The sequence below is a fragment of the Achroia grisella genome, unplaced genomic scaffold (assembly GCF_030625045.1).
Source record: "Achroia grisella isolate CSIRO2021 unplaced genomic scaffold, CSIRO_AGI_Agris_v1 utg807, whole genome shotgun sequence".
Classification (NCBI taxonomy): Eukaryota; Metazoa; Arthropoda; class Insecta; order Lepidoptera; family Pyralidae; genus Achroia; species Achroia grisella.
Window position 1 is genome coordinate 37,278 of NW_026713028.1, and position 22,984 is coordinate 60,261.

The 22,984-nt window shown below is 37.2% G+C and overlaps 2 protein-coding genes across 2 annotated transcripts in view; both read right to left on the reverse strand.

Annotated features, from left to right (window-relative positions):
* Window positions 1–1,084: 1,084 nt before the first annotated feature.
* On the reverse strand, window positions 1,085–17,488 carry LOC131851712 (DNA damage-binding protein 1-like). Its single transcript, XM_059202244.1, has 23 exons — window positions 17,301–17,488; window positions 16,107–16,255; window positions 15,423–15,688; window positions 14,930–15,029; window positions 14,497–14,602; window positions 13,978–14,060; window positions 13,436–13,589; window positions 12,660–12,881; window positions 12,056–12,218; window positions 11,872–11,980; window positions 11,328–11,512; window positions 10,517–10,668; window positions 10,209–10,380; window positions 9,716–9,859; window positions 9,027–9,150; window positions 8,064–8,310; window positions 6,730–6,863; window positions 5,246–5,371; window positions 4,245–4,394; window positions 3,204–3,334; window positions 2,152–2,318; window positions 1,712–1,938; window positions 1,085–1,215 (listed from the first exon to the last, which is right to left on the reverse strand). The coding sequence occupies exons 1-23, from the start codon at window positions 17,359–17,361 to the stop codon at window positions 1,132–1,134; spliced, it is 3,456 nt and encodes a 1,151-aa protein (XP_059058227.1). The 5' UTR covers window positions 17,362–17,488; the 3' UTR covers window positions 1,085–1,131.
* Window positions 17,489–18,395: 907 nt separating this feature from the next.
* LOC131851747 (b(0,+)-type amino acid transporter 1-like) overlaps window positions 18,396–22,984 on the reverse strand; it is a 35,260-nt gene continuing 30,671 nt past the window's right edge. The window contains exons 4-9 of the mRNA XM_059202293.1: window positions 22,629–22,754; window positions 22,028–22,172; window positions 21,053–21,280; window positions 20,049–20,145; window positions 19,123–19,444; window positions 18,396–18,513 (exon numbers count right to left, since the gene is read on the reverse strand). Of these exons, the coding sequence (XP_059058276.1) occupies window positions 18,446–18,513; window positions 19,123–19,444; window positions 20,049–20,145; window positions 21,053–21,280; window positions 22,028–22,172; window positions 22,629–22,754 (986 nt within the window). The 3' untranslated portion in view covers window positions 18,396–18,445. The remainder of the gene's footprint in view (window positions 18,514–19,122; window positions 19,445–20,048; window positions 20,146–21,052; window positions 21,281–22,027; window positions 22,173–22,628; window positions 22,755–22,984) is intronic.

A 22,984-nucleotide genomic window follows, 5' to 3' on the forward strand; every position in this document is an offset into this window, starting at 1 on the left:
CCTATAGTGCTTACGTAATACTTGAACGGCCCCTTTTGGATTGGAATTGGAGGTAAATAAATATGATGCACTCTTGCTCAGGTTTTTTTTTGTGACTAAAGCTATAAATATCTAAGTGCATAATATAAATTAGAATTTAATATATGGTGTTTTTGCCACATTAGAACAGGGTTCAGAAGCATTTGTAATGATAGATGTTTAATGTAAAGGTTATATCAGATACAATGAACTTGTAAATTATTTATAAAAACGTGCATTTTATGTTACTTTATTTCAAATTAATAATTGAAGTCGAAAGAATGAGATGTAATATTTATTTATACTGCATTGTGTATAAAAAAATTAATGTATAAAGCGAGTGTAAGCCTTGTAAGTTTCGTCCAGCAATATTGCAGGCGATTAATTTATGTACAAAACAACAAGAAGGATGTATATAATATTGTATAATATTAAATTAAATTTTACGGAAAAATACTTGTTTTACTAAATGTTAAAACCTTATTTTATGGCGCTGGTGCTCTAGTTTTAGCACACCGCCTTATTTCCGATGAATTTCTCGATTCCTCGCGCGGTACAAACATTTATGTTCACAAGTATAATTTGGGTGATTACCAACAGTATGGATCTGAGCGTCAATATGGATATTATGTATCTACTAGCTGGCGCCGTAAACGTTGTTTTGCCATATAAATTAAATATATTTATATGGCAAAAAAATTATGCCATAAAAATTAAAATCGCTATTAAAAATTGGGGTTAGTGACTGATGAGGAAAATTTAGGTTGTATTTTTTAATGCACATATAAAATAATAAAAATAAGATGTTTGGTGGACAACCCTTATCACTTAGGGGTATGAGAAATAGCCGATTATTTTTTATTAATTATGTTAACTCGAATTCAATATTTATTTAAAACAATTTTTTTTACAATGAATTTTGTACAATAATCTTCGGGCTTAATGCTAATAGCATCCTATACCAGCCAACCTTAGGGAATGCAGAGAGATTCGATGCCAGTTTGGTTTATGAAATAGTTCATAGTTAAATGTCAGTTAGTACACAGATGAAATAAAATACAGCGTATGTATTACATAAAGTATTTATTAAATCAACTGAATTACTATAACGGTCTAATGTATTCTAGTAAGATCTTCTACTATCTTGATAAGGTCGTCAACTGTCGCGTCTCGCTTCATGCCGCCACCATCGTCGATCTGCAATAATTTGTATTAACGTCTTGGTTATTACAATTTTAATATGTAAGTATGTCAACATATAAAGAAAAAGATAAAAGATCGTGGAAAGTGACAAGAGCTCCGCCGACAAGAGCGTGGTTCTTAAATGAATGAAGAATATTAATATCTACGTACAACTTATTTTCTTATGGTTGTTAATGGAAATATGATAAATTTACCACAAATTTAGTAGGTCAACCTGACATGGTACATTGCTAGCAATGGGGCTATTAGTACACATTACTAACAATGCTCTTTCCCCTTATGTACTATGCGCTATATGTTGCAAGTAATGGAAGGCCTTTTCACCCCATATGTATCTTTCATCAAAATCCGTTCAGTAGTTTTTGCGTGAAAGAGTAACACACATTCATCCCATGCACAAACTTTCGCGTTTATAATATTAGTAAGATGTACTAAATGCAAAAGTTTAAAAATATGTATAATATATACTATATATTAGAAAATAACTCACCTGCAAACCTTTAACTGTTTCTAGCTGTTTCTCCCTGGACAGATCTAGGAAGCTCTCTATAAGGTCTCCATCTATGAACCCTTCCGCCGGCTCTGTCTTTATATCTGTATTGAACGATCTCCAAAACACGTGGGTGATCTTGCCGACTGATTTTATCGTGTGGGTCAATCTTTCTTCTAGTTTGTGTAGGAATTCGTATAGTTCTTGTGATAATTGAACAACTAGACCTGGAAATTAAAATTGTCATATCAAACAGCGCCATCTATTAGCGAATCGGCCGTAACATTAGTTAGATGAATTTAGCTTTGTTGCAGTAGACAATTATTAGTATCGAAGTGTTACACTTAAAGCGTGATATTTGCCGGCCTCGATGATGTAGCGGTTTAGAACACCATCTTATTTCCGATGGCTGTGGGGCTGTGGAGCGGGGTGTCACTCACAGATGGCGCCGGTGACGGTGGCCAGCAGCACGGGGTTGGTGACGGGCGCGGCGGTGTCTGCGTGTTGCCCCACCAGTGAGCCGAGCCGCATCACGTTGACCATGTCGCCGACGTTGAACTGCCCCAGGTAGCTCATCTGTTGCCGCTCCTCGTCCGTCGTCGCCGCACTGCAACACGAATATAAGCTAGCTACTCTTTCCCGCAGATAATAATGTGCATGTAAATTTAGACAAAGAGAATGAGAAAGCTTGCCAGCTTTAACTCTATTATTCTTTATATTTCTTGTCTATTATTTTTAAATTAATTATTTTCATTGTAAAATAGCGGATATCTGACTATAGAGCAAAGACATAGTTATAGAGTTATTTATAAATCTTATCTCTGGAAAATTAAATCTGAGAAATAAAAAACATTTTAAAAGCAAATGAAATGACATGAAATATACTCATAAATACGCGCTAAAGAGTGAACCAAAAAAAATTATAACGCAATCAATCCCTCACGGTTACGCGCGCAGGCTTTCCAGAGCTACATCGCAACAGCTATTTCAAATTAATCCATTGTGACAAATTTTAAGACTAAACCAATGTACAAATTTTAAATCTAGTCGACTGTATATATTTTAAAACTAATATAAATAGACAGACACTGAACATAATCATCTAAGTGGTCTACGAAGAACAGCTGCTTGCTTGTAAACTGTGTTCTCGTTTGAAGGGTAAGATATAGCAGTGAAATTTCAGGGTATCCAGGCTTGGCTGCGTAGTCCTCCATAATGAAAATAATGATGTCAGATGATATAAGAAACTTTAAGAAATAAAGTTTCTTATATTCTTCTTAGATGAATTTGCATTACCAATGTGGCGGTAGAATAAAAATATACTATTTCAAAGTCCATTTGTACCTGCGTCAGGATCTAGTTACGTCCTCTCTGAAAGTTCTAGAAGTTTTCAACAGGGAGAGACTTGGTCACATTTACTTGTTGCTGAACCGTCAATTCAATATTTTCTAGCGGAATTCATGAAGAAGATATGGCTAAAAATCATACTGACCTGTCTTTCTGACAGACGAATATGTTGAAACTATTCTCTGCGCCGAGGAAGGTGTCATCGTCCAGAATCTCAACGGCGGTCATCCAGTTGGGCGTGTAGTCTCGAGCGATCTCTTCGAAGCTGCCCTCCATCTGAACATGACATCATTTCGTTTCAAATGAAGTGGCTTCCGCTGTCTGTTCGTTTAGAACCTTTAAACTACGTAACGTATTTTAATACAGTTTTAGCAATAAATAATGATTCAAGACGGAGGTTTATATGTATAATTAATGCGTATGTAAACCTCTTTTAATATAAGAAAATGTATTTGTGTTTTCTCCTAAAGAAAAGATGTTCATTTGTTTTTGATATTCTAACAGCGAGTAATAACTGAGCTACATAATAAGTCGGACGTTTTAATTCATATATATCAATAATACATGTACACCAGTGTGTAGCCGGGGCGGGTAGCTAGTAACGTATAAATCAAGACATTAATGTTTAATTTATATATGAAGGCAAACAATTGAACGGCCCACTTAAATGAAACATTTGATTGTGTTCATGAAACATTACAGAGAAAACAGGGGTGTTATAAGACAATGTCTAATATTGTCTTATATCACCCCTGCTATCTCATGTGGAGGTAGACCTGACATTACATTGCTAGCAATAGGATTATTAATCTATACTACTGGCAATTCCCTTACCCCTTATAGCTTGCGAAATTCGTGCATATCAAAAGTTGCGTTCACTATGACGTTTACATTTGACAATGCCAGTCTACCCCATCAGCAATAACGTTCGTGATAGCATATTATTATTATATCTGACGGCCTCGGTGGTCTAGCGATTTAGCACACCGCTTTTGATCCGATGGTCGCTGATTCAATTTCTCACACAATGCAAACATATGTATTCATGAGTATGATTGTTTATCAGTCTAGGTGTTTTCTATGTATATATTAGTTGTCTAGTACCAATAATACAAGTTCTGCTCACCGTTTGACTAGATGGCGTTGTGTTAATTGTCCAGAGTTATTTAGTTATTTTAAAACTTACTTGTTTGTATTGTAATAAGGACATTGAGCGCATCAGGTCGCCTACGAGTATGAAATCTCCTTTGACCTTCAGGAATAATGCCACTATGTTGTTGAAATGACTGCATTCCAGTCGCAATTCCTTGTCTGATGTCCATTCGAATAGCCGCACCTGTAATAGCAAACTATTTTTTTAACTATTCTAATGCAGTTGACCGCAGCTGGCCTTTACAGCATCACCTAAAGAGAGAGAGTGCTTCACTCCAAACCCGTGGAAGTACTTACGGAGTAGCTGAGGGTCAAATCCTTCCTCACAGATACAACCTAAGTCCGAGGACCGACGAGCTAGAGCTTCGGGCCTCGGCTCAGGCCGTCCGTAATTACGATCCCCGTCCGAATTGGACGGGCAAATTTTAACAAATTGGTTTTTCAAAAGCACCACACTTAAATCTTTAATAAATACGTTTAGGTTACTTTTTTTATTACCGTTCCATTATCATCATTTATTATCTGATGATTAAGTCTAGCGGTTTAGCACACCGCTTTAATTCCGATGGTTGCGGGTTCGATTCCTCTCACGTTACAAACATTTCTATTCATAAGTATTATTGTATACGGTCTGTATACAATCATACTTATGTATTTACAAAAAAATGTATTTATGTATGTATATCAGTTATCTATGTTGTCTTCAGTATATAAATTTAGAGTAATCATTTGACTAATTTGTAATGTCACGAAGCATTGGTGGCGCCACCGTCGTCCCTCACTAATACGCATAGGGTATTTATATGGGAAGGCGAAAGGGAGTTGGCGTCTTTCTGTTCAAGGCCACCGAGACGACCACACGTGGATACAGTAACGCAATTTATGTATACCATAACGACGTATCATTTCTGAAACTTCCCAATATCTAGTACCCAAAACACCAGCTCTCAGCTTGGGACAAGATGGAGCCGTGAGAATTGTCCAATTATTATTAATAGTACTCGTATAAATGAATTAAAAGTATTATACACTGACCGTACTGTTTATAGATGCTAATAATTTCCCGTTAAATTCAACTAGCGAGTAGCACGCGCCCTTGATTTCCTTCTCTGCCACTTGTACCAGTTTGCCCTCCGACCAGTGGAATAGCAGGAGTCTGCCCTGTTATAGAAATGTTTCATTAATTTATTGACATATTTTAAATGCATCTAATAAAGATAAGGAAGCCTTTATTCAACTTTTTCAATACAGTATTTTTTTTTACATATATTGATTTTTTATATTATTATACAATTTATTTTTTACTATAATTAGCTGCACAATTGGTTCATGTATTTAACTTTTCTATGATTATTTATTTAAATGCATCTAGGTAACTTAATTCATAAAGGTAGAACGTAATAAACTTCGTTTCATTTATAGTCCAGTTATCTTAGTATAAATTAGGTAATTATTTCTCAAAATTTGAGATACCCAGCCACTATCATTACATAGTATAAAACAAAGTTGCGGTCGCTGTCTATACGTCCCTATGTATGCTTAAATCTTCAAAACTACGCAAAGGATTTTGAAGCGGTTTTTTTTATAGATAGAGTGATTCTAGAGGAAGGTTTATATGTATAATACATGCGGGTGTACATGTATTAGGTACAGGAAGCCGGGGCGAGTAGCTAGTAATAATAATAAATTAAACTCCTATAATTTCGTATTTTCACACCTATATGTATACACCCTATCATATGAATATTTTGAGACACCTTTTTGAACGTTAAAATACAAGTTTATAGGCGGGTATCTTAATTCCGAGATGTTCTTACAAAGATAACTGGACTATTCACATGTCAAAACCTGTCAGTTCCACTCTACGATATGCTTCCCCGTAATATTGCCAGACCTATTAATATTCCTTTTCTTTTAACACTGGCCCACTCCCCTCTAGTTAAAATACTAGCCAAATTTATTGCTGTCAATAATATAAAAATATAACCCCCTTTGTATATATTCCCCATATTTTAAAATCCTTGTCTATGTCATGTTTGTCAATCTGTTACATATATTTTATTGTACATGTATTTTACTTAACCACTATTTTAATTGTAAGCTAACATGTGTTGTGTTGTCCTTATTTTTAGCATTCTCAGCCAACTGAAACAGTCCTTTCTACGAACACAGTCAAGAAAACCGTAAACCACACCACTGTGTCTCCCAAACCACGACGTTGGCAAAATCACCGACCTCATTTGGTGGAAGCCATTTAAACTAAAAGAAGAAGAAGAACTGGACTATTATTGACATCAAACAGCTTGCTTTGTAACGTGTGCTCACAAAGGTATGGCAATCAAATTATTGACTATTGGATTGACACCTTAGTTATTGCAATGAGGTACCACGGGTGTTATAATATGAGATGACTGTGGTCCTTTTTATAACTATGTTCCAGTTTCCATCTTATCACCAAATAGACTATCAGCTTATTGGTCCTACCAGTCACATAAAATAAGTGAAAAGAAAATTGTTACTTGTTTAGGTTCTGATTCTTCGGGATTGATTAAGGCGGTGCCGACCGCGTAGTAGTGGTTGGGGTCGTCCCCCAGCCGACACGAGACCAGAGACAAGGCGAACTCGTATGACATGAGTTGATGCGCGTGGAGAACTGAAACAAACGAGTTTATATTCTTATTCGAAATAATAACAAGTTACTACAGCAATATATTTTGCCTTATTTCCAACTTCTAACAGATTGCAAAGAATAATAACTTAGGAGAATTTACATAGGGTTGTCTGATTTCTAACTAAGCAGAGCTTAGGGGTGCTATGGTTATGTCTAAAATTACTAACAATGAGCAATTTTCGCTGAGGTAGCGATGCGTCACATAACTGATATAAATACTGAAATAGATTTTTTTTGTGAATACATAGAAAACGTCCAGACGAAATAAATAATCATGCAAATAGCCCCCGAGCCAGGACTTACTTTCGTCAATCACTTCCTTCTGGCTGAAAACTTCTAAAGTAGTTAAATTAGACCTTAAAGTTGTACAGCATAAGGTCTATTTTTGTAAAAATAAAATTAAAAGTTTGTGATGGTCCTGTTCCGCAACCCACCCTTGAAGCCGCAGTTGATGTTCACTAGGCTTCATATACCTTATCCATTTTAGAGGTTTTAACTAGTTGGAAATGTGATTAAATATATACAAATATGTTGGCATTCACAGACCGTTATCTAGTTCCTAGCTAAGCAGACCTTGTGTATAAATATACATTTATAATAATAAACTTATACTTAACATACACGTCAAACTATATGAAATTACTGTTCGAGCAGCATTCAATCAAGGCGGTTTTATTCAGCAAAACCTTTTTATTAATCAATCAAATGATTACAATAAATCATTCACTAATCCGCTAGACTGAGCTCGTACTCCGTCTACGTACGGGTTTCGGTACCTTCTTCTTATATCACTTACATGGCAAACAAGCATACAGTCCATCCGATGGTAAATAGCCATAGACGCTTGAAACACTAGGAGCGTCATGTGCGCGATGCTGACCTTTAAACGTATGCTGGTCGATTGAATAATTCAAATTCAAAACATCTTTATTTATGTAGGTCTATTACAGACACTTATGATATGTCAAAAATCTACCGTCAGTTCGGAACGATTTCGAGATGAGAAGTACTGACAAGAAACTCAGCTCTTATTTATTTTAAATGTACATATTTACAATAATACAGATTCATTTAAATTCAAATTTGGAAGAATAGAGCGACCAGTATATGATGTACGTATATATTAAAAAAAAAACAATAGATGTAATCGGCGTTTCAATGGACCGAGTCCGCGCTGCGTACCTTCGAAGGTGTGCTGGTCGATGACGAGCAGGTTGTGGAGCTCGACGTCGAGCGCGTGCGGCGCGTGCTTGGCGGGCTGCGGCGCCGCGCCCGACGTGGCCGCCGCCGCCGTCGACGCGCTGCCCCGCGCCGCCCCCGCCCCCGCCGCCCCCGCCGCCGCCCCCGCCGCGCCCGCCCCCGCGCCGCCCTCGCCCTCCGCGCCGCCCCACTCCGCCTTGTCCACGCGCATCGTCAGCAGGCCGAACGTCTGCAAGAACCGAACCCCCACATATTTATTTATTCGAGACAGTAATATATATGTATATATAAATGAATTCCGGTTCGTAAGTCTCGCGGTAGATTAAGAAAATAATTTTGTTATCGACTACTCAAAAGTGCTTGAACCGATTTGGCTAATTTTAGTCTTAAAATATTCATGGAGGTCCAGGGAAGATTTAAACGGTGATAAAATATGAAGAAATTGCATAGAGAAAAATAAAAACAACAATTATATTTTCCAATACAAACTGCTGATATCTGTCAAACATAGCGTTCAGAAATTTATTGCGTAACTAAAAAACTTGAAAAAACCATTGACATATTTAATTTTAAGGCGAAACGAAGTTCGCGGGTTCAACTAGTAATGAATAAAAATAAAGAGAGATGCTTGTAGACGTTTATTGTAGCAGAGCGCATGTTTTTATATCTACAGAACTTTTTTTTTATTATGTTATTAAAATTTTATGTTGTTAAAATATAAATTCAACCCTAAATTTGCACCTATCTTTTAATAACCATTTTAATCTATATGGCAAAACAACAGGGTCAACTAGTACTAATATAAATTTGTTTTTGTGGCCCCGGCACTGAAGACGACTATCTGCCACGGTAACGCCGAAATCTTTGACCAGTAGTCCTCCTTCATGAAGGTGGGCAGTATGTTAGTGGGGACCCGGGCTACAAATACTATAATATTAAGTCTACCTGTGAGGCCTCCTGATAGGCGATTCTCCGAGGCGTCTCTCCTAGCGGCACGGTACGGATGTGCAACTTCTGTATCTCGTCTATGGTGCCGATGGTCACCGTACTGTCTGTTGCCAACGCCAAACTGTACATCACATATTTAAATCATTATAAACAAGATTTTCTTTCTTACTCACTCTTCTTGTGAAGAGTCTGCGTTCCGAATGAGTGGTATAATAAAAAGAATGTGACTATTCAAAAGTGCTTAAATTTATTTGAATAAAGATTATTTATATTTCTATTTCGGCTTATTCTTCTTGGACGATCGTAAATGCAAATTTGGAGGTTATATCAATAAAAATACAATATAAAGATTATATCAATTCCATTCTATTATGATGAAACAATTATGTATCTTTTAGTATTTGCCGGATAATTCAATCAATGGTATTATTATTATAAACTTATTAAGCCACAATCATTTATGACGGATTCAATTAATGGTGTAATAGTAATACACTTATTAGGCTACAATAATATACAGGTTTTAAATCATTTTCGTAAACAATTTATGATTGTATGAGCCTAGGAACTGAACTGCTATATCTGAGTAGACCAGAACTCACACCTCGGTTGTGCAGTTCGACACAGGTGTAGATGGTGGTATTACAGTGTATTATAATAGAGTTGATAGTATAGTATCGTCTCACCTGTCTGGGTACGCGAGCGCGTTCAGTGAGCACATATGCGTCACTTCCTTGAGGTTGACATTGGAAAACACCAATTTGTGGTTCGATGAGAATATCACTGTAGGCCGGTCCGAGCACGCGAATATGTTAGTGGTGGACAGCGATCTATCAAATAATAGGGTAAAGGTATTAACGCTAAGATAGGAATTATTGAAAGATTCCGTATAACTGTAGGGTGAAATTTCATTGATTTAATATCAGCTTCCCAAATACCGTCGAAATGGGAAGGACTAAGTGTATTAAACCTGATTAACCAAATTTTGTCACTAGATTGTGTACTACATGCGATAGGAAATTAATGCATTCGAAAATCAATCTTTAAATATTCTAATATCAAAATTGATTAACACCTAAATTCGTAACATTTCTATTTGAAATAATTGTTTTACAAAATACACAATGTGTGATGTTTTATGTATATATGTAGATAACATAGTAACAGAATATGTATTACCGGAAGCTGCGTAGTACGGTAGGCTGTGTGCCAAGAGTGACCCGTTTGCGGCTGGAGAGTACACCGGTGACAGGATCCATTGTGAAGTAGAACATAGAACCATCGCCTAGTGCGCACAGCAGGTAGCAGATGCCCTCAAGTACGCAAATCAGCAGTGACCGGGGTATTATTTCTGGGCAGTAAAAAAAACTGTATAATATTCTATGAAAGCAAAAGTTCAAATGCCATTCTCTCTTTTCTTAAAAATGGTTGTAGTATTAAAACATGTGCTACGTGGTGATTAGTTCAAAAACATCGTATATACTCACCACCAGATAATTTCTCGATATGTAGTGGTCGTAGATCTGGTAGTTTGAGCACCCTGATGGATATATCAGTCCATAATCCGACACCGAGTAGTGCATCATCACCACCAGGACCGAGATCTAAGCAGGCCACTTCTTCATCCATGCAAACTTCACTGTATAGAAAATAAGTATATTAAACAGTAATAAAAAAACCGAATAATTACGGTGCAAACGTGTATACGCACACGGCGCGCGTGTCGCTGCACGCCACTACCGACACGTGTGTGTGTATGTAGTGTGCGGTGTGTAGTGTGTAGTGTGTAGTGTGTAGTGTGCGGTGCGACTCACGCGAGCAGGTCGAGCGCGGCGTCGCGCACGGCGAGCAGGTGCAGGCGCGGGCCGGCGGCGCACACGGCGCGCGTGTCGCTGCACGCCACTACCGACACGTGTGTGTGTATGTAGTGTGCGGTGTGTAGTGTGTAGTGTGTAGTGTGTAGTGTGCGGTGCGACTCACGCGAGCAGGTCGAGCGCGGCGTCGCGCACGGCGAGCAGGTGCAGGCGCGGGCCGGCGGCGCACACCGCGCGCGTGTCGCTGCACGCCACTACCGACACGTGTGTGTGTATGTAGTGTGCGGTGTGTAGTGTGTAGTGTGTAGTGTGCGGTGCGACTCACGCGAGCAGGTCGAGCGCGGCGTCGCGCACGGCGAGCAGGTGCAGGCGCGGGCCGGCGGCGCACACGGCGCGCGTGTCGCTGCACGCCACTACCGACACGTGTGTGTGTATGTAGTGTGCGGTGTGTAGTGTGTAGTGTGTAGTGTGCGGTGCGACTCACGCGAGCAGGTCGAGCGCGGCGTCGCGCACGGCGAGCAGGTGCAGGCGCGGGCCGGCGGCGCACACGGCGCGCGTGTCGCTGCACGCCACTACCGACACGCCGCGCGCGCCGCCCACTCTCCACTGCGCCGCTAGCGCCCATCCGTCCGGTCCGCGCGCGATCAGTCGTATACCCTCGTCTGTTACCTGTGGGTACCGTCGCGTTTACTTTCCGCCCACTCGAACGATAAATTTAGGCTATGTATTGGATTAAATGTGAAAAGCGACCTCTAAAGGAGTTCGTAGACAGCACTGCGATATATCACTGTATTGACGCAGTCTCTATTGTGTGCAGTGTACGTTGCGACTATATACACTAACATTCTGCTCACTCGAAGGATGACTTAAGTCGACAACCTTACACCGTATCCAGAAATAGTAGTATACTGCCGCTATCTCTATTGTTATACAGTGTACGTCGTATCTTAATTGAAGATGTGACGTCTGTTTAGAACTTCGAAACGTAAACATCTCTAGTATAAATAATGAATAATTTACTGACTTACTTGTATCAACTGGTTGTGACATACATTCCCCGTGAAGAAAGTTTGTCGATCTGATACGAAACCCTTGATTTCTGTCTCTTCCACCTCCTCGCCATTCAAAGTCAGCACTCTAGACAAAAGATAACGAAAATCAATTCAAGGTCATTGACAACATAATATACTTTTTAAAAGTTTTATAAAATACCTGGTCTGACCGACGAAGGAGAGTACGAGCGTGTCGTGATGAGCGGAACCTGGCGCCAGTGTGAGCGGCCACATGCCCTTAATGCCGGGCAGGTCGATTGACGCTTGCTCCTGAATGCCGATTCCGTTGCGTATTATTCGGAGCGAGCCCATTTTATACGTACCTAGACATATATATCAGATTTGAGACGATAGAACCACTGTTTCTTATATTTATATCCGGCTCGATGGATCAAGAGATTCTGAAGCAATCGTTGAGGTTGTTTTAATTAGTTCATATTTAGTCTCAACTCTCATCAATTGGTAGAATATATATTTTTAATGCCAAATATATATAAAAAAAAATTAAGTAATGACAAAAAAAATTAATAGAATATTTAGGGGGTTGATGACTCTTATCATTGGACGGTTAAAAATAGATGTTGGAATCTCATACCTACCCGATGTGCGCTCAAAATTTCACAAAAATTGGGAATGTCTATTTTTATGTAATCCAAGCCCGCCTAAGCTCTTCTTTTGATTACAAACACCGCGTCCCGACAATGTAACATACTTAATATCTGCGAAACAAATAAATTAAACAAAAAAATGTGAGTGTTACTGACCGGAGCAGGTGATGAGCTGATTCTGCCCCTGGCGCTCGAGGTCGACGACGCACATGTCGACGATGGGCGCGAGGCTGGTGAAGGTCTCCATGGGCTGCACGTACCGCGCGGCGTCGTCCCGCGCCGCCGACAGCCGCACCAGCGCCGAGTCTCCCAGCCGCGAGCCCACGAACACCACGCCGTTGTCCAGGTACGTCATGCACTCCGGGATCGGGATCTCGCCTGCCGGATCCATCTCATCATCACTCTTCATTACACTATACACTACCACTCACACTGATTAACTTACCATTGAGTGTATCCAGACCTACACACTATACACCACTGTTCATACTGAAGCACATCAGCGAGCGTAGACAGACCCTACACACTATACACTTCCACTCACACCTTACCACCATTTCTACATTTATAATATAGATAATAATTCTTTGATTCTATTGCTTATTCGGAAAGCAGACTCATCACAAAAAAGAACGAGCAAAAAACTTGCGTGTTGCTCTTTCAATCAATCACAAACTATCAAATTATTATAATATATATTCTACACCAAAAATTTACGCTGGGAATTATGCATTATACAATTATCAAAAAATGTGACTTTTTTGTAATATGTAACTTACACATATTACAAAACAGTCACATTTTTTGTTGTTTGTTTTTTTACATCATTGTTGTTTTGTCAATAAATTCTATACATAATCAAAGCAAGTAAATAATTTGTAAACAAGCACTAAATGTATATACTCAATACTATATACCTATTTCCCACTTACCCAACAATTCCACTTTGAGATCCTTGACGGCTTGAACGCCATCTATTTTCTCCTGCAGCTCTAGTAGCAACATGAACAGGCGGCCCGCTATATCGCCCAATAGGTACCGCAGTCCGCGCGTGTCAACACGGCAGTAACAATTTATTGGTGTCAACTGTATGAATAAATAAAATTTTATTATATTAGAAAGAAAGAAAATATTCATTGACAACCATTGCATTCATATATTCATATAGCCAATAAAACATTAAGATAGACATATATATATACAGCCAGAAATTTTATGGAAACATACTTTTAATTTCTGGTTGGCTACAACATTATGAATTCAAAAGTCTGTTTGTTTGTTAGCTTTTAAACGGCTGAACGGATCTTAATGATATTTGCAATAAAGATAGATTCTATAATGGGGACGGCTTTCTTTTATTTGAAAAATGTAGACATACAAACAAATAACACAAATTAAAAAGAAATACAAAAGAGAGTTAACATATTAAAAAGAAGTATAATGTGTTGTCTATGGTTGTATTGCTATAACAAACCTTTATCTGTGGTGGCGCGACAGCTACATAACTCTGACCATCGTGGTACACAATAGACTCTTGACCAATCACTATGGCACCACCTGAATTCATATCCAAAACATTAATACTAGATTTAAAAACTTGTTGTTCCTAAGTATCATTTAAAAAAGTCAATGGCTCATTTATGGGTAAAAAAATTATAATAAGATACCAAAGGATATACTGGAATTAGTTTTAAATAAATTATTTTGATTGATTTAACAGATGTTTTAACATCTTATTGATCATTGAGCAAACCCTATTACTTACTAAACAATTATTTAAATCACAAATGTGCATGGTAATAGTTGTTCCTGCACAGGATTTTAATTTTATGTTAGATATAGACTCCTGTGTAAGTGTTTTCGTTGAGTTCTTCTCAATTGAATCTGTACACTGAACTGGACGGTATGAAAAAATATTAATATGTTGCCAAAAATCAAAAATATTTTTGGATTACACATATTAAATATAGCATAACACAGTAGCTCATCTCACCTAGGGGACTTGGCACAGGTATCAGAATAGAAGCTTCAGTTTCCACGTTGTCCTGTCGCCATAGAGGTTTAGTGAATTGTTTATCTCGTAAACCAATTTCATGTGTCTGGAACATAAAAACTTTAATTTCAATTAAGAACATAACATAAAATCATCATTAGGCGCAATTCAAAACTTGGAAATGTTCTTGATAGAGCTATTTTCTTTCATGCTAGACCACCTGATATAACATTGTCAGTAATAGTCATTCTTGAAATAAACTTAATATTACCAATTCTGAATATAATTTATAATATTTGTATATTCCTTATTATTATTCTGAAAGCAGACTCATCACAGGAAGAACATGCACAAAACTTGTATATTGCTCTTTTGAATACATTTTAAAATGTACAATTCAATAAAATTATAATAAGAACATTGTTTGTCATACCTTAATATGTCTTCCATTTAAATCTTGATGTATTAATATTAAAGTGGGATTCGAGCATCCATGCAGAAACTCTATATCATATACATTTAATTCTTCCAACCTGTAAACAATGGTTTTTACCAAGTTTTTAACATCTTTCTCAAATCACCTTGAACATTCATAAGTAGGTTTTTGTCCTTAAAAACAGTGTTTACATCGCTGTATAGAAATATACTGTAAAAAGTTTTCTACATGTGGGATCACCAACTCTTGAAAGGGTCAATCCAGGAAAATTTTTGGTTTAAGAATTTTTCAACAACTGGTTGTAATTAATTATATTATTATTATTATTAAAAGCGTCCTATTTCCTTCCACATTTCTTATTCCTATACTACTTTGAACTGGGCCTTGCTTTTTTTTGTTGCCTGTATGTTTGCAATCAGTAAGTGTAGTAACTTTATATTTTTTTAAATAGTTACTAAATTTTTAAAAAAATATATAAATTAAAAATTACCTTAAAGTAAAAGCTTTCAATTCTGTGGAGTCTTTATCCAGTGGTATGATTTTAAAGAGTCCATCATACAATCTCAGACCTATCACTCTGGCCTGTGGATCAATGACAACTAATATGCCATTCTCTGAGGGTTTGCCAATACGATCTGCTACATTGCCATGTGCTCGTGTCACCACCTCCAGTTCACCGCTGCTGCTAGTTCTCCATTCTAGTATCATAGCATTGTAGCGAGCCGTTAGGATGAATACCAAGTCTTTGTCTTCATACTGAAATTTGAAACTCCGAAGGTTATTTTACAGAAGTCATCTTATTATAAAGTAGTAAAGTAAAAAGTTGTTTGTTTTTCTTGCAAAAACTGCTGAATGGATTTTAATTATACTTTACAATAATATAGCTTATACATCAGTATAACAAATAGGTTATGGTTGCCTTGACAAAATTGCTTTTAACAACAAGTCCACCTTCTTGTATTTATACAAATGTATTGATTCTTATTTAAATGTACCGATTTACTTTTACTGCATAATGCAAATAGAAGTATATTATAATATACTTTATTTAGTAGTATAGTATAAATCTCTGAGTGTGTATGTGTGTGCATCCATGTGAATCTTGAACAAATCTGTGTTCAACAGTAGTTCTTATTTTTTATAGGGAAAATCTAAAATGTTGACAGTTACTTACTGGAGGTCTGAACAGTTTCATTTTAGCTACTCTGCCATATAATCCAATTTCTTTCATAGGCCGCAAGCCTTCAGGGGTAACCAGGTACATCTCTAGACGTGACACTTTGGCCACCAGGAGGTTGAGGTCCGTGGGTGATGTAAAGTTGCCTGAGAAAACAAAACACTGGCTAACATTCACTGAAAACCCGTTATTGGCTTTCTCTAGATATGTACTGTAGATTAATGAATTTGATTGTAGTGAGCTGTTGGTTTTCTAATAAATAAATAAATAAATAAATAAACATCAATATTATAGACCACAGTCTATATAACAAACACCACAGGTATTATATAAATTATATAAAATTTGTGTGAGTGACTGAGATTTTGATGCCTACAACCACCTTTAACTAACCACCCCAGTCCACAGGGAAGTCATCCTCACATTACATCATATATATATGAATAACAAAACAATGACTTTTAGGATAGAACTTTGTAGCTACACCTCATGCATTACCTCTGTGGTTGACTAAGGACTAAGTGTTATACATTTGATCCCGTAATTTTACTGTCTTATAGTCCGACATATTAGCTAAATGGATTTCTAGAGATAGCCAGTATAGTCCAAAAGAGATATATTGTATAACAAACAGACTATGGCATGTTCTTTTTTCAAAAAGTCTTATTAAGTTTCTATGAGGGTCGGCAACAAGTATATGACACTAGTCTATTCTTTTATCATATTGTTTAGCATTCGATGGAACATCGTCTTCCTTGTGATATAAAGGAATAGGATGTAATAAATCATCGTAAAACCTAATATACTGATAATTTTTCAATGGGCTTAAACTCATTGCAAAGTAACATAAGAATTGATGTTTAGGTGTCGGTTCAGGACTGAATAGAATGACTAAGTATGAGTAAATCATATTTTTTTATTCAAAATTAGCAAACTGTATTTATCAGTGTTTGAGACTATGTATTAAAAACAACAACAAACATTTTCGTACAAAACCGCCGGAATTGTTTTCCCATAACAATAAGAAAATCAAAATATATTTCAATATTGTTGTAAATATATGGCCTATTTATCTACCGATTCAGTACGTTATGCATGTACAGAAAGTATAAATAGTTTGTAAAAATAGCTCGACATTCTATAATATAGTTAACCTATGCAGTATTGATTTTACTCAATTTGTGTATTTACCGGTAACACATGCTGTGACAGCCGTTGGTTTCTGTGCAGTAACAACATAATGATACGCCATGGCTGTATTTCACATAAATTGCACAATGATCTTGAATAAAATCCTCAATTGATCGCTATATTGAAAAACAATGCATTCAATAAACAAAAAATCATAACCTAAGCTGAAACCATTCCTGCTTTTTTAATCTGTGAAACTGTCGAATGTTTCTTTTTTATTTTTACATAGCGCTGAGTTCCAGTTCTTTAAGAGTTTGCTTATGGTTTAGTAAAATCCAGTTAACTCTATAGTTTATAATTGTGATTGAGTTGAGTATAATCAAGAAGAAAATTATTGGGATGGAATATTTGGTAATATGTGGTATATATTTGGTACCTGGAATAAGGCGGTTATAATTTTATACTAAAGTAGTATTCGACGATAAAACAATTTTTATTGAGTTTTATATTTCCATTATGTTTTTACAAAGTCATGACAACATATAATAATTAACATGTGCTCAGTATGGGTCTTGGTCATGAGCTGGAATAGTAGCATATGTTGCTTCGCCAGTCGTTTAAATATATTGAAATTTAAAGACTTGTTGTTTTTATATATATATATAGATCTAAAAGAAGAGGATATCTTCCTTAATCTTATGTTCTTTTAAACTGCGTGATAAATTACTCTTTAGAGTACGCAAAATTTTCTTTTCAATGGCATCTAGTATCATCACTTACTATAATGATTGTCATGTAGAGTCAAATACTGTACGTACATCTAATTAACATTAGGTACACAATTTTTATAAAGAAAAATTTTACATCTTTGCGAATATAATTTTGTATACATTTTAAAGCCTATATCATGTCCTATCAATCTTCTCATCAGGTTACCACACCACAGGTTACAGGCTACCAAACCAGTTACATTTTTATTTCTGACTGCCAGATTAGAAGTAACTATTTTTTAGAGTGAAAGGGGGTAGTAAACACTTAATTATTTAAAATCTTAAATCTCTACTATGCGTACATTCAGGTCGCTACTGATAAAATATAGCTATTAAAAGGTCAGTAAAGGGTAAAAAAAGCAAGATTAATGTAAAAATCACTTATAATTATTTCTTGACAATATTTACAGTTAATTAAGCAATATTATAGTTAATTCAGTCTTGACGGTTGCCGCTCGGCGGGACGCTCTGGAACAGCACTTGTGTTATAAATGTGAATTTACCTGAAAAAATAAAAAAAGGTTATTTATGAAGTTAGTTATAAACACTGGTTGCTGCGAGACCTAAGATTGGTGTTTTAAAGTATTAGACATGGTAATCCGACTTAGTTACGTAGTGTTTCCCCACATGGGGCCAACTACAAAAGGGCCACCGCCACCGCCAGTTGAAAACCACAAAAAAATAAGTAGGAGTTTAATAAAGCAGTTTCAATTACTTATATTGTTTGTCATATAATACATTATTAAAGTTTCTTTTTTCAATTTTTACTTTAAATAAATCTCATTGTTTGTCGCACCTGTTGTACATCTGACATTCGTGTTTCAATCTGAAGGTTAAGATATCACAGTAAAATTACAGAGTATTAATTAAAACTTTTCTTTATGCTGGCGGCAAACAAGCATACAGCCCAACTGATGGTAAACGGTTATGGACTACGGGTGCCTAACCTAAACAACAGGTGGGTCACGTGTCTGATGCCGACTCTAAAACCTTAGATCTCCGATCTTTATGACTTACTTATTAGGTTTTCTGTTACATAATTCAGGTCTCATTACGGTCAAACGCGCTTAAACTGCGTAATAAAAAAAGTTATTAAATATAATTATACTTACTTAAAATATAAGTAGGCGTTTTCTTATAATACACAAATATTGTGTAAACAGCTACTCCTATAACTATAAAGCCAACCGCCATCAAATATTTAAGCGATGGATCGTGTACGATTGGCAACACTGATAAGAATATCGCCACTAGCAATACAAAGCATGGCACTGGAGTAGGCACTTTGTACGGTCTAGGAGTATCTGCTTGCGTCTTCCTTAGAACTAGCAGTGCTACCATGCCCAACCCGTAGAAAAACCATAGGAACCAACTAGCAAATTCTATAAGAGTTTGTATGTTGCCAACAACGATGAATATTGCGGTTAGGATTGCCTGAAATAAAAATGAGTCTTCTAAATTCTTTACCATAAAAAAGAGCACTAAATAAAAAATAGTAGGTACAGTGCCAAATAGTACAAAATTAAGGATACTGTGTAATTATTATATTATTACTATAATACTACTATATTACTGTACTAGATAACTGATACATTCATTCATTCATTCATAATTTAAGAGCTACGCTCTTGTCGGTGGAGCTCTTGCCACTGATACATATTTAATACTAATATATACACAGATAAAAATGCAGAAACATTTTTGCAGTTGTAATATTAGTATCTATGGATGGTTCATCTACACTAATATTGTATTCATTGTTTTTTCTTTTGAATTTTTTCATGAATACAAATGTTTGTTCTGTGCGAACAATCGAACCCGTGACCATTGAGACATTCATTGATTTTCTTTTTGAATTTTTTTCATGAATACAAATGTTTGTACTTCGGAAGTGAGGTGGTGTCGGTGGTCTGCCGGTTTGCCAGACCACCGAGGCAGGGTATAGTAAATGTATGACAAACCGCCAGAGTATGTAGTGTAATGTAAGTAGTAGACTGGGTATAGGAAATATACCTACAAAACATATAATATAACCTACTTGAAACGCAACCGCAGGCGCTGGCGTCAGTCTTTTTACGTTGACATATGAAAACACTTCGAGCATATGGCCGCCACGAGCAGCTGTGTAACATACCCTGGGAATAAACAAGAAGTTATTGCCTACATAATAATAAATTGCATTAATTAAAAAGCATATTTTGAGAAAATTAACTTTAAAGTTAAAATTGTTGAGTCGATTTTCCAAGGTTTATAGTTTTCGAGTTAATACTCTTTGCTATTAAGTGTGAATGTACAAACATTAAACACATGTTTAATGAAATGTAATGTTTTTCCAAATAATAAGTGCATTTTGCAAGAGACAGTATTATATGACGTAGAAATAGTATATTTTCTACAAAGTACCTGCAAAGTTTTGAGGTTTTTGTTTTAACAGAAGTTTTATATATATTTAAAGGAAATTCTAGAATCTTCTTTGGTATCTTGTTGTAAAATTTTGTTTATAGGATTGATAAATACTGAACTCGATCGAACTGCACGCTTATAACGTAGCGGAAGGTGGCGACGGCGACGCCGAGTGGTGTGAGGAAGCTGGCGGGGCCGAGCTACGATACGATACGATACCTGGTGATGCCGAACTGCACGCTCATTGCGCAGCCGAAGGTGGCGACGGCGAGCCCGAGTGGTATGAGGAAGCTGGCGGGGCTGAGCTACGATACGACACGATACCTGGTCACGCCGAACTGCACGCTCATAGCGCAGTCAAAGGTGGCGACGGCGACCCCGAGTGGTATGAGGAAGCTGGCGGGGCTGAGCTACGATACGACACGATACCTGGTGACGCCGAACTGCACGCTCATAGCGCAGCCGAAGGTGGCGACGGCGACCCCGAGTGGTATGAGGAAGCTGGCGGGGCTGAGCTACGATACGACACTATACCTGGTGACGCCGAACTGCACGCTCATAGCGCAGCCGCAGGTGGCGACGGCGAGCCCGAGTGGTATGAGGAAGCTGGCGGGGCTGAGCTACGATACGACACGATACCTGGTGACGCCGAACTGCACGCTCATAGCGCAGCCGAAGGTGGCGACGGCGACCCCGAGTGGTATGAGGAAGCTGGCGGGGCCGAGCACCCTCGCTCCGAAGGCAACTGCCACCGCCGGTACCGACGTCATCTCCGCGTAGCTCAGCACCGTCATGTACGCCACGTTCATGAACACGTAGAGCGCCGTGATCAAGGGCACAGCGATGGATATGCTTAGCGGCACATTCCTGTATGGAGGTGCGGTCATTTGTTAGACAGCGCCATCTAGTTTCAAACTAAGCTTACGAATAATTGCAAAAATGTAAACGTAATATGTTTTTGTGATATTGCAATAAATAAGCGGAACTTGTTCTATAGGTAGTAGACAACATGAAATCATTTAATTTTTTAAAAATATATAATTACATTACAAAGAAAATCATTCATAGCGAATTTCATCATCAACTTATTGTTCGACACAAGTGTCCACACATCACATAGTATTAGGATAGGCTATTGTGCTATTTCGCTTTCATTAATTAGGATAATATTCTATATCGCCCAGATAAATAGCAAAAAATAAATCTACTCATGAATACAAATGTTTATACTGTAACGAACCCATGACATCTAATGAAATTATGCCAGTATGATAAATCGCTGGATATGAAATAGACATTATAGTTTTATTAAAATTAATATGTTCGACGGTCTCGGTGCTCTAGCGGTTTAGCACACCGTCTTATTTCCGATGGTCGCCGGTTCGATTCCTCGCATGGCACAAACATTTGTATTCATGAGTATGATTGTTTGTATCGGTCTGGTTGTTTTCTATGTATAATATGTATCTATTTACGAAAATAAAATATCTATGTATTTGTTATCAGTTATCTAATATATCATAGCAAGCTTTAGCATAATTTGGGTCTAGATGACGCTGTGTGAATAGTCCTGAGATTATTATTATTATGTTGAAATTTGGTGAGTCAACTAACACAGCTGGGTTGATGATCTCCTCGGTGACAACAGTGACGCTGTTCCAGCCATCATACGCCCATAGCCCCGAGTAGAGGGCCAGGGCTATTCCACCAGGGCTCGTAGTACTGCCTTCGAAGCCTTTCTTCAGGTGTTCCGTGTTTCCTGTGAATATAACAATATTACTATACTTTCTTAGGAATATTTATTTATAAGAAAGGCAAGCTAACTAACGTCCTAAGTGGCAACCGTCGTCTATACACAAGAAGAGTTTCTAGGTATCAACGTATATCATGTTCAATACGCCTGTAGTACCCCTCATACAGTGCCATTACGTAGGACTAAGCTTCTAAGTGTCTCAGTATTCTATAAGAAAAAAATCCTGAGGTTTATATTTGATTTTTTTGTCTAATACATAATTAACGACTAACGGGTGCTGCTTGTAGAAACTGGTCTGCTCTGATAATTATAATAATGATATCAATGATAATATATTATGCTTGGTCAATTTGAAAAACTTATCCAAATTTTAACTCATATTCTTTTTGACTTATCACACTGTAATCGCTATTTAATTACGCTCTCGTTGTTTTTTTACTGCAGTAACGTATAGGATCTTACCCTTAAAAATCTCGTATATGCCCCCGCCGATGACTACCAGACAAGCAAACACTTTACACACGCCGAACACGTTCTGGACTTTGACGAACAGTTTCACGCTCGTTATATTGATGTATGTCATTATAACTGGAATAAAGCATATCATTAGAAGATGTATTTTATTTCATTTATTTAATTCGGATAACCATCCAGGAATAGCTACATCAAACAAATTGAGGACAAAATGGGAGTCGTGTCGTATCAAGAATTAAAGAGCATGATGGAAGATCGCAGAAAGTGGCAAGAGCCCCACCGACAAGAGCGTAGCTCTTAAATTATGAATGAATGAACCACCTATATTATGTTACTAATCAATT

Coding starts and splice junctions, on each gene's coding strand:
- LOC131851712 (XM_059202244.1), bottom strand. CDS start 17,361: ATGGCGTATCATTATGTTGTTACTGCACAGAAACCAACGGCTGTCACA. Junction 16,256..17,300: donor TGTCACAGCATGTGTTACCG/GTAAATACACAA, acceptor TTGTTTTCTCAG/GCAACTTTACATCACCCACG. Junction 1,216..1,711: donor AAACAGTTAAAGGTTTGCAG/GTGAGTTATTTT, acceptor AAATTATTGCAG/ATCGACGATGGTGGCGGCAT.